Source organism: Parasteatoda tepidariorum, chromosome X1 (assembly GCF_043381705.1).
Source record: "Parasteatoda tepidariorum isolate YZ-2023 chromosome X1, CAS_Ptep_4.0, whole genome shotgun sequence".
Classification (NCBI taxonomy): domain Eukaryota; kingdom Metazoa; phylum Arthropoda; class Arachnida; order Araneae; family Theridiidae; genus Parasteatoda; species Parasteatoda tepidariorum.
Window position 1 is genome coordinate 3,016,503 of NC_092214.1, and position 13,209 is coordinate 3,029,711.

At 27.8% G+C, this 13,209-nt stretch overlaps 1 protein-coding gene across 2 annotated transcripts in view; it reads right to left on the reverse strand.

Annotated features, from left to right (window-relative positions):
• Positions 1–311: 311 nt before the first annotated feature.
• The window catches only part of LOC107451627 (T-cell leukemia homeobox protein 3), an 89,047-nt gene continuing 76,149 nt past the window's right edge, over positions 312–13,209 (reverse strand). For both annotated transcript variants that reach the window (XM_071187678.1, XM_016067783.3), the window contains exon 3: positions 312–617. In XM_071187678.1, the coding sequence (XP_071043779.1) occupies positions 356–617 (262 nt within the window). In that variant the 3' untranslated portion in view covers positions 312–355. The remainder of the gene's footprint in view (positions 618–13,209) is intronic.

Here is a 13,209-nt window from a genome sequence, read left to right on the forward strand (position 1 = left end):
TTTGACTACTATTTATTTTTATCTAAATGAACAACTAAGGATGAATTATTAAAAAATATTTAAAATGAAAATCATCCCGTAACTTCTAATGATTAAAATTATTATTGATTATTAATAATTAGTAAAAGTATATTTATTACTTTTATAAAAATTACAATAAACTTAATAGTAAAAGTACAATAAACTTAATAGTAGAATTTTTAAAAAGTTTTCTTATTTCCTTTTATCCGTATAAAAAAATTGAATTTATCGTATTTCACATACGCTTAAATGTTCATTCCAAAACGTTATGGGAAAACATATGTTTTACCTAAAGATTTTATTCTATTTATTTGTTTTAAAATGATCCATTGATTCAACATATAGGGGCAGTAAGAGAGGTGTTTGGCGGTTGTAAATATGGCGGCGATTGATGTGCAGCAGCAGCAGCAGCGGCAGCAGCGGTTTCCGATGACCATGGTTGTAGATTTTGAAGTGCGTGCAATGATGCGTTACTTAAGCATAAAGGGTCTCTACTAGGTTCATACATAGATTTGCTCACAACTTCGGCGTGAAGAGACATCATGAGTCGGTTAGCAGCCTGTCGTTCCGCTTCTCTTTCTTCCGCAGTTTGACGCCTGAAATCAAAATAGGCTTTATTTAAAAACATTTCAACTTTTTGTTTCAAAAAATTTATTTATCGATTTATGATTTAACTCAAAATTCCAAAATGATACAATCTGTTGAATCGCTTGAAAATATATAATCTACTAAATCGCCTGAAAAGGTACAGAAATTTATTTCGTTATTTTTTTAAAAAAAATTAATAAATAAAAATAAAAGAAGAACTTTAAAATGTTCACGATTTATTTATCTTTTAATTTACTTATTTCTTTTAAATTTCATCAATTATAATACTCATTTTTAGCTTTATGATTTGCTTTGAAAATATGAAATGATACAATCTATTAAATCACCTGAAATAATACTGAAATATATTTCATCATTTTCAAGTAAAAAAAATAAAAAATCAAGGAAAGAACTTTTTAAGGATGGTGGTTCTAAAATGTACAGGATTCATTCATTTTTTAATTTAATTATTCATTTCTTTCAAATTTTATCAATGATAGTGCGCATTTTCCTATTTATTCGACCCAAAAGTCTGGAACGACAGCTTTTTTTAATTTCAAAACATCATCTATTAATTATTCTGTCAAAAAGAGTTATTATCAACATTATATCTACATCGAGACTTTCATTTTAATTAAGAATCAGTAGCATTAAGAGGTCTTGCCTTCTTGGATTTTAGGTTAAACTGTAAGTTTTCTTGATATTCTTACCTAATATAACGTTATTAGACAGCACATTACCTTTCAAAAACTGTAGAAAATAAAATCTTTATTAGAAATAGAGCTTGATAATTTTTGGAACTTCTATGAATTTCCCCGTACAGCATACAAAGTCACAGAAATGTAATAAATACATAAGAAGAAACGTAACAAAAGTGAACCAGTGGCAAAAAAGAACTATTTGCGACTTTATTTACTACATACAAAATTAACTTTCCCAGAATACAATTCCGAATAGAATTCGAAGGTTTTTATAATGATATCTTAATTATAAGGAATCAGTAGTTCACCCAATATATTCCATACTGAAAAAACTGTGTGCTAATACCTATCCGAATTAGGAATTGAAAAACTCTAAAAAGTGATTTTAAATTAATACCAAGTCGAGCAAATAATCGAGTAATTTCAAATTAATACCAAATTAAATTAATTTCAAGTTAATAGAAATTCATACACACTTTAAGGCTGTCTTTCGAACACTCTGTCGTAATATAAAAATGATGCTTTTTAGCGATTAGTATGTCATTTTTTTAATTGTTGTGGACTTGCCACTTTTATATTGTCATCCCTTGAAATAGGACATACACCTTAACCTTGAAAGAAAGTGGTTATAAATGAGACATTTTGCCATTTCTGTTTAATGAAACTTCAGACTGTTCACAATATGCTCTGAATATATAACAGAATCTGTCATGAAATAAACTGCAAAAATTGAAATAAAGAAAGAAAATAAAATCACGTGATCCCTTATAAATTTCCTTCGTGCTATGCCTATGGATAGCAACGTAGAATCTTGTCGGAAAATTAAAACACATAATTAAAAAAATAATAATGGATACCAAGATATTTCTCCCTTTTTTTATTCCAAATAACTAACTTTAAAAACAAAACGAGATATTTTTAAACAAAACCTCTTATCCTCTTGAATATAATGGAGTTCAAAAATTTCAAAACCGTATTTTCAATGAAAGTTTGCGGTATTTGAAAATTCTTTATGAAAAATAGTTTTTTGTTTCCAGATCAGGATATGGAAACGAAATTTTCGCGGTTTCAATTGGACGCCAAAAACTACAACTCTGAGAGAAAAACAAATTTTTAGTTATAAAATTTTAAAAGTTTTTAAATAACGTATTGTTAGAATACATAATTCGAGGGATGTTGGACAATATTATATTAATATTTTTGAATAGATATAATCACCATATTTTAATTTTATATTAATAGTTTTAATTATTTTAACTTTTAAGCGTCAACGCACCGCGGTCGTGCGATTGGCTCAACAACAACAATCATTGCATTTCATTAAACATATTGGGTCAGCGATTCTCAACCTGTGAGGCATGACCCCTAGGGGGCGCGAGCGCACTAGTGGGGAGGCTCGAGAATATCCAAGAGAAAATATTATTTAAAAAAAATTGATTAACTGGATGAAAGGAAAGGGTTTATGCACATAGAAAAAAAACATTTCGACATATTTAATAACTTACTAAAGTAAAACAACTTATTAAATCAAAAGTTTAGGTGGGGAGGCAATGGTGGCTTTGCTTTGAGGATTTTTCCTAATTTTCTGGTTAAGTCTGTGTGGCTGAAATTATTTTGTAAAATCTTGCAACTATCTCTAACACATATCACGTATACTTTAATAAATGAAATTTTATTTTATTGCACAATTTCACAATTGTAGATTCCGTCCCTATGGTTTCCCACAGGTTCCAAAGGTGAGCCATATATTGAAATCACTTTTTCACTTATTAAACTTATCTTTCGAAAAGACGCTTGGACTGGCAAACGTCTTTTAAAAATGCACTTTAAGTGCCTTGCTGGTAGGGTTTCCCGACTTTAAAAAAGATATTTGTTTTTAGAGTGCATAATTTGTTTATATATCATTTACATTGATAGTTCTTGTGTGACGTCACTAGCAATTCTTTTGAGTTAACTCATTAGAGTAAATCAAGAATTACTGAGTTAATTCTTTCAAAAGGGTTTACTAACCATAACTAATAATTAAGAGCTAAATAACCATACTAGAATTAATTAACCTAACCCACAACTAGCATTAAAATGCTCAAATTTACAAGAAAATACCAGAATCTACCACAAAAACACTATATAACACCAATACAAAAACACCAAAAAATAACCTGGAAAATTACTTTAAAATACAAACAAAACAAAAAACTTGAAACAAACTCTACTGAAGTGCAGAGAACTTCAAAATATTATAAAACATTTAAAAAATACCAAAGTTCCATATTTGCTTAAAATGAAACAAATCAATTGGTATTCAATTAAATCATTCCTTTTTGAGAAATAATATATTACGTACTAATTTATAATAAACTCTTATAGATTTCGCTTTTGTTTCCGAAGGTGGGCCACGTGTCCCCAAGGTGGCACCGGTGTCGGGCCATCATGGGCACATACATATGGTCACCATTTGTACCACTGAAAACAATTAATCTGATAGATTAATTCGAATTAAAGAGAAAAAGAAATAAACTTTCGGAAAACATATCATAACTCAAAGTTCTAAGAACTTATGCACATATAAATTACAATATCTTCTTCCCTGGTCAATTAAGCCACGTGCACCTCATATGCAAGATTTACAATGCAGCAGGGCCATCTTGTGATTCAAAATAAAATTAATTCTACTTTTGGGGGTGGGCTACGTTAGGAGCACTAGCCACCTTTGGTTCACCCACCTTACTTAATCAAAACATACTAAATTAAAAGCAAATTTAATAATTATTAGTGATTTCCTTGGACCTATCTTGCAGAGCAAAGTTTTTCGAGGTAAGACTTAATGTTAGAAATAGCCACTCTCAGTTCTGTTTCTATATTTAGCCGAGATATATATTTTGTCTTCAAAGAAGTCACAGCAGAAAATCCCGTTTCACAACGGTAGGATTTTGAAAATGGTAATAGAATGCGAAATGCCCTTGTTTTTAGTGCAGAAAAACCATCCTTTACTCTTGCCCGAAAGTCAACTAGTGATATATTACTAAATTGTCTTTTGGTTTCGCCACTTGTCGTGAAGTCTATGAATTTTTCTTCCTCATCCATTGAGAGTCCTTCGAGAGTCTTATGAAATGGATCCCTAACCCACTCGTAACTTGCTATCAGTTTGCCGTCAGCAAGAAAATACTTTTTAAAATTCTTTGCCAGCATAGCTAAATGATTTTCAATGGTTACAAAAATAACTTTCACATGTTCTTCTTCAGCCTTATAAGTTTTAGTACAATCATCCACACTTTCAAACATTGTTAAGTTTTTTTTCTTTAACACTAGATTGCCCAAGGAAGTCATTTTGACTGCTTTTTAATTTAAATTAGGAAAACAATGATGTATATAATGACACAATTTCTTAGAATTTTGTGACTTTTATAATTATTTTTATTGTTGATATTTACTATTAACTTGTTATATAACTGAAAATAATATCAAAAATATTAAAAATTAATTTTAAACAAATTTCTTTATACATTAGTTATTCTTTCACAATGCAGTCATTTTGACTGTTTTGGGGCAAAATAGGTATTTCAGTCATTTTAGTGTTAAATTTCTGCCCACAATTCCAATTTTCTCCAACATATGTGTGTTTGCTCCTTGGATTTGAAGATTTAAGTTATTTAATTTCTCGAATATGATGATAAAGTAGCTCAATTTCATCACAAATAAACAACCGCGAAAATTCTCGGCTTCCGGAACCCATGTCTTCAGAAAGAGCGGAAAGGAATCTCGATCTCAGGGGTCTCATTTTTATATCATTTACTACTGTTACGACCGTAGTTAACACAATATTAAAACCAGGACTCATTTCCTTCGAAGCCAAAGCTTCTCGGTGGATCACGCAATGTGTCCAGACGCATTGTTTTACAAGCGCTTTTATGCTTTGGAATCTTCCGGACATTGAACGAGTACCATCGGTACATATTCCGACGCAATTTTTGCATTCTATGTTTACCTCATTCATAAAATCATTTAAAATAGCAAATAATGTTGTTTTGAGTTCTATTGATTTGTAGAAAAGTAGTTCTACTACTGACAAATTATGACAAAATCGAACACAGGCAATTAAATGAGCATCTCTGCTGCTTATTTATACAATAAGCTCAACTTGAAACAGTTTGAGAGTGAAAATTTGCAATTAATTTGTGATTAAATTTAAATAAATTTGTGATATTTCTTATTTTTAATAAATTTAAAACAAATTAAAATTTTGAAACGAAATTTGGTTTAAGTCCGCAAATAAAAATGACTCTTTCAAATTTCAACTCCGTAATTGCACTTCAGGTAGACCAAATTAGGTATTTTTTCTTATAAGTTAAAAAATTTTCGAATTTATTATCTAATATTAATTTTTTTTCATTCTGTCGTACTCCCTGAATTTTTTTCAACATACCTTCGTAATTTCAAATTTAGTAGTCTTATTGAATTTGGGCAGCAATACAAAATGGAACGTAAACTTAAAAGTAATTAAGTATTCACAAAGTAAGCTTTTAAAATTGCAAGAACTTTCGAACAAATGTCGAAGAACTTTCGAACAAAAATGTAGATGTTCTGTTCCTAAACATATATAGCCATTTCAGCATGCCAAATTTCAACCCTATGCACAGCGGGCCAGCATCCAAGGTTTCGTGGCCAAAATTAGTATTTCGATAGAATTTGTTTCAAAATTTGGGGGTTTTTAATAAGGGGTTTTTATGTGCAGGTAAATTGAATTCATAGTTGAAATTTTGAATTACACTAAAAATACCCAAAAAAACAAAATGCCCAATAACTAATGCAAAAATATGGCGAGCAAAAATAAAAAAATAATATAGCACGTTTAAATAATTAAATATAGCAATGAAAATATAATAGTTTTCGTAATTTTATATTAATTATAAAAAGCAAATTATATTTCCGAAGTTATTTTACGAAATAACGTGAATTAATTACAAAATAACGCGAAAACATGAAAAAAAGGATAGTTTTTGTTTTTCGGTTTATTTAGTCCACCTTTGCAATACGAGCAAAATGGAGCAGGTTTTTTCGAAAGAAGAAACATCAAAGAAGACAACAGAAAAAGTTTAGCTAATTACCTCGTGGAAATTTTTGGAACTAAGTTTTTCGAAAGTCATTCAAACATTGTAAAATGTCAAATGATAAGATATAAACTATAAGTTTGTCAAGAGTATTAACTAATCCTACAAATTGAAAAATTATACTATAATTTCAGTCTAATTACTTTGATAAAAATATAACAGTAAGGTGAAATTCCTATATATATTTCAGAAATAAAAGTTACATTTAAAAAAAAAAATTTAGCATATTTTTCATTACATCGTACTCTTGTCGGTTCAAAAAGTAAATTATGATGTTTGGAATAATTATGAATACTTAATTTAGGTTATATTAAAACTGCCTACACATATTTTAGTTGAAAATTTAATTTTTGACTTTTGGCCATAGATCATGGTCTTCTGGCCCACAGTGCTGTGGTTGCATTTCTGCAGCCTGTAGAGTGGCATGTATGGCTTTTTCTTTTTCAACAAGTTAAACAGTTAAGATTTCTTAAACTAATTTTCGAATGCTATTTTGTTTATTCCTTTTTACTCCCTGCACATTTTTCTACACATATTTTTATTTTCAAGTTTCTAAGTTTTATAATTTTTGAGCAGCAAAACAAAAAGTATGATTAAATTGAACACCCATAACTCCCAAAAACAATCTATTGCTCTTTTTTTGATATAGAGAGATTGTACTACAATTTTGCGCAAATAATTTTTATTATTTATAACAGATCAAAAATGGGGTGAAATTCTAAATAAAGTCTTAATCATTTTCCCTGATTAGTTGTGTAATAAATTTAATGCATTTTATTTTTTTCAAGATTTCTTCAAGTCATTTTGAATTTGCATTAAGTAATTTAAGCTTAGTAATTTCATTGTTTTGTTTTAGTTGCATCTATCCAATATCAATGCTTTCAAACTATTAAGACAATTATTGTTTTTAGCTGAAGTTGGGAAAAGATCTTCGACAATTATTTTTTTATCTCCTTTTAATGCTCTTAGTTATTCCATTTTATTACTACATTAATAATTAATTTTTTTATGAACAGATCATGTTTAACAACAATTCTTCTTAAAATTATAATTAATTTTTTTGAGGAAATTTCCTAAATTTAAGCAAACAAGTTTATTTATATTTGCTTAAGTTTCATAAAATTATTTTGTGTTACGATTAATTTTGCACAATATTATCTGTAGCTAATATAACTAGCAGATATTAAAGTTTGAATTACTAATTTTATTATTAACATTTATGAAAAAATTTCTATACCTTATTTAGCTTTAAAAAATGTGGAATGTAATAAATTATAATTTTCGAAAAGGTTTTGCAAAATCAGTTTTCTTAAAGTAAATGCTCTAAATCCTTTCAAACCTTGATTTTACAGTGGTTTAGAAATCAATGGTTAATGCGTTAAGTAATTATTGCTGATTCGCATTATTTTAATATTAGATCAAACTAAATTTTATTATTGAATTCTATTATTGAAAGTTCTATTATTGAATCCATTGAGNGTTCTATTATTGAATTCTATTATTGAAAGTTCTATTATTGAATTCTATTATTGAAAGTTCTATTATTGAATTCTATTATTGAAAGTTCTATTATTGAATTTATGTAATTTCAAGAAAATTTTTATTATTATAAAGGTCCTAAAAAACATCACTTTCAATAAAATGAAATTTAAAATTTTTCTTAAGAACAGAATACACCATTTCAACATTTAATTGTGTTATTATACAATGTTGAAATGTAATCTTGCACAGAATAATAATATATTAAAGTATGTAAAAAAATGAAAAAAAATAGACTATTTATGAAATAGTGAATAGTCCAAGCTCATTCCGTGAGACTGCACTTTTTTTGTATTTATTTTTACTCCCAGAAATTAAATAAATAAAAATTCAGCGTATTTTTACAATAAATATCAATGTATTTATTTCTTTTTTTAAGCCATAATTAATTTAGGCTAAAACTTTTCTAAGTTACCAAAGTAATAAAAACTTGTTGTATTATGTTTCAACTTTCAAATCGCGCAATGTACAAAAGCGAAAGAAGAAAAAAAAGTTAACAAGAAATGCAAATATTTATTAAAAGAAAAAAAAGAAGCACTAGAAAAAAAAATTCTAAATGAATTTACGTATCGTTAACAATATCGCACAGACGTTTAAAGTTTTTTACATTGTTATCAATCACGTGGAAAGGTAAATAAAAATTCTCCAATTGATGTTGTGACATTTTGTAGTGTTCCAAGGCAGATTCCCAACTTTATCACACTCTTTTCCCTTTTACAAAAGAATTAAACTTTTCGACCTTTTTTTCCATTTTGACAGTTTGGGTGAAAAAAGTTTCAACCGAGATGTGTTTGCGTTGGTGGCACGTACTAAGTGTCAATCTTAAGGGTTTCTTACTTCAAATGCGCATATTAATTAGTGTTGACTCTTAATTAAGTTACGAAATAGTTGAATTCCATGCCAACTGAAACCAGTAGTGAGTTTTTAAAGTTTAAGCAATATCCTTGTATTTGATATCATTTTAAAGGAAATTTGTCGTAATTTATGAATTCAAAAGTTATTTTTTGGAGTTATGCATGATTATAGTAAAATTCATCGAAAATAGAGAGCATTCATGATTTTGACTTATTCTACCAAAAATACTGTCTATTTTAAAGACAAATAAGTTATTAAAATATTACGGTTTTGCATATAGTTTGATTTATATTGTAAAATAAATTGTTCCTGAGTCTAATTATACAGTAATTGAGGTCAAAAAAGATTTTTTCTTATTTTTTAAGTCAAAAATTATCTCAAATATGTACTGTCCCCTCTGTTACAATAATTCTTTTAAGTTTATTTTATTCATTACACAAAAAACTTTTTAACTTACTATTTGGTTTTTACAATTAAGTCTATTAGTACGCTCATGTTATGCTATATTTTTGAGAAAAAAAATTAAAAATTTTAAAGTTTCTCATATAACAGAGGGGACGTAACTGAGAGGACAAAACTAAATGTCCCCTCAGTTACACAAAATTAATAGGTTTCCTCCAAGTCCAATTTAATGTACACCAGTCACCATTTAAAGCACTGGGATTCTTTTGCTGTTGCAATAGATAATTTTGCAAGTGAAAAAAGTTCTAGAAAAAAAATGGGTAGTTAATTTTGTTGTCAAATAACTGAAATTGAGAAACAAACAAACAATGCGCTTGTTTTTTTTAAACAGGGTCTGGTAAAATAAAATCTTTCAAATATAACTACAAAGATGTAGCACGGGTTTAAATTATAGCAGTGCTGCTAACTCGAACTTTAAATACCCGAAGAGTCACTTTTAACAGTGATATTTTCCTTTAACTTTTTGTCAATTTTGTAAGTTACATTCCGTCCCCTCTGTTACATTCCGTGTCCTCTCTGTTACGATGCATTATTTGGACTTAAGAAAAAGGAGTTTGGAATTTTAAAAGTCTTATAATTACTTATTTTACCTTAAAATGTGATAATTTAAGAAATAATTACACATAACGTTAGGATGGTCCAAATCACAGAATTTAGCATAAATAAAAGTGCATGTCAAAAATGTGGGATGTTATTTGTCCCCTCTGTTACAAGTACTTTTAATTAACTTGCAATTTAATTATGAGGCTCTTTTATTATTTTATGCCAATTAATTAAACATTGCACCCTAAAGTAGCATATTCTAATAGAAGTTTTGTTTTCTAGAATATTTAATATATTTTTCAGAATAAAATACTTGTGTGATTTTCCCTCTGTTACGCTTGGAATTCAACAATAAGACGCGTACTTTCTCTGAATAAATCTATAATAACATCCACATTTTTTAAGGGGAATATTCTCTCAAAATTAGTAGTTGAATATAAATTATATGCTCAAAGTAAAATCGTAGTTCGAATATGTTCGTTTGAAAGACGAAGCAAGCAGTAGTAGTTTCTTTTGAATTGCACTAATTTGTAATTACTTTTCACAAATCAAGCAAATAAGAAACACTAAATCAGGTAAATAATACTTTGTTTGTTCATAAATAAATAATTGGTTCGAAAATAAATAACTTGTAATAATTTGTTTATTTAAAAATTAAAAACTTGTTTATTCAAAAATAAAAAAAACTTGTTTATTCAAAAATAAAAAAAATTCTAGTAAAAGGGTGCATATACATTTTATATCGTAAAGGGTCATATACGATTTAAAATGTGTCATTCAAATCAAAACACTTGAAAATGAATAATCTTTCACCAAAATCTCAGACTCTTTCACGCTATACGAGAATTATTTTCATCTCTGAAAACATCGCATGGAATGCATCGCATGTTGGCGCGCATGGAATATCAAAAATTCGAGAAGTACAATATCGCGAGTATTTTCCTTTCAATCTAGAATGAGTTATAATGGGTTTCCTGTTATTCGAAGGAAACAAAAATTAACCGCTAACTATTTATGCATATTTTAAATTGCGTAAAAAGAATACTTATATTTTTATTTTTAAATATCTGAGAAATGTATTAACTGATTTTGTAATATATAATTTCTATCAGTTCTGTTTATGGCTAGTTCGAATATTTTTTTTAAGATTCTCTCTGTGCTAAGCGTATGTTTGATTTACTAACTAATTTTATTTTAAGAATTAGTATATATATATATAATATATATATATATATATAATAGTAGATAATATCAAGCGCTAAAGCTGCTTTAAATATGATCACTATAACATAGCACAATAAAAACAAAAACAAAAACAAAAAGAAAACGGAAGTAAGGTAATAGTAGATAATATCAAGCGCTAAAGCTGCTTTAAATATGATCACTATAACATAGCACTATAAAAACAAAGAGAAAAACGAAAANAACATATCATAGATTGAGTATCAACTTACTTATATATATATATATATATATATATGCATTCTACATTAATAACTTTACTATGCGGCGTTTGATTTCACCACTTGGGTGACCATTTTTGGTGTTTTAAAATTTTTTACACTCTAGTTAAATCTAAATTCCACGATATGAGAAGTCGCTGAATTATTTCTAAAAACTTTTTTTTGCATTTTGGATATCGCTAGCAATTCATTTACATGAAGTAGATATTGGCGTGAGTTATATTCCACGCTGCAATATCCAATTCAGAATTAAAATATGTATGTATATATTTAGTTGTGCAATAAGAATTTTTTTAAATGTCTTGGAACTGTATTAAATAATTTTATTAATTCTAACTGCGCGGTCTGCATATTCTCTCTGTGATATCTTTGATCAGCAAACTAATTATAGTTCAAGAAACATTGTATATATGCATCCCAAATTTTATCATTCTCGCTTTATCGTAACTGATTCTTACGTGTATTATTAACTGATTCTTTCTTACTGTAATTATAATTTTAGTATTACTTCAAGGGCAAACATGGTAGCAGTTACTTTAGATCATGTACACTGTAAAAAATTACGGTGAAATGTCGAATCAAATTACGATAAAAACCGATTTAAATTACGATAAAAAGTACCGGCACTCCGGGTGGTTCTTCTTACATCTACTGTACTTCTTACCGTAATACTTCTTTCCGTCTTCATTTTTCGGATGATGCATCCAATGTGCCGTAACTTGATCCGGAATTTTTTACAGTGTAGTACGAAAGAACATTTTTACTGGAACATGTTACGGAACAAAAATCTGTTATAACGAAATTTTTACAGTAATTATTACCTTAAAATCACTGGATCATTCTAATTAAATAAATATTGCTGTGAAATATATGGTTTATTGTTTTCAGTAGAAATGGATTTTTCGGATGATGTATCCAATGTGTCGTAATTTGATCCGGAATTTTTTACAGTGTAGTGCAAAAGAACATTATAGGTTTTTTACTGCTCAAGGAACAATCCATGGCTTTTGGTGCAATGGAATATTACTTTGCTGTAAAGCTTCCTTTATTATCGTGTTCAGATGCATGAAAATTTTTTCGGTGTAATAAAATTAAATATATTAAAAATTTATATTGTTTAACCATACAATTGGAATAATGATTATTCTCAAAATGTAATTGAGATTTTTGATTACATGAAAAACATTCAGTAATTAAAGTATTTTTTCAAAATAAGGGCGAAATTGAGCATGTAAAACTACACATTTCTTATGCCACCCTAACATCTTTTAATACATAAATACTTTTTTCTCTCAATAATATAGTTATCTACATTTTTTTCTCCAAAATTTTCAAATATATAAGGAAATAAAATTAAATTTAGTGTTCAAGACTGATTTTCGAAACCATTGAATTTGAAATTTTCAAAGAATTCTTTTTGTTATGTGTATTAACTTAAGAAGAATTTCTCGGAATAAGTGTTCTTATGTAAATGCATTTAAATTTTGTAAACGCTAAAAAATACTAAAATAATTTATTTTACATGAATAAAATAATTGGAAATTATAACCATAATTCTTAATTAAGGGAGAATTAAAAAGCAAATGAAAGTTCAAATATCGACAATAAAAAAATGCTGATTTTCACCCTGTCAGATACCTAAAAACTAAGTTTAAAAAAATATACTCACTATAAAAATAAATAAATAAAAATACAGTGACTAAAAGTTTGTTCCTATAAACACGAAATGTGTATTAAAATTTTACTTTTAAGAAATAAAGTTTCTTTTGGGAAATTGTACCGATTGACTAAGAAATGCTAGAACGAATCAACCATAGAATAATTTAGATATCTTTAGGTTGTGTTTAACACGTCTTTGATTTATTTCGATAAGTCAAAGATAATGTAACGAAATAACAACGAAGAATAACGATAACTAATAGGAAATAT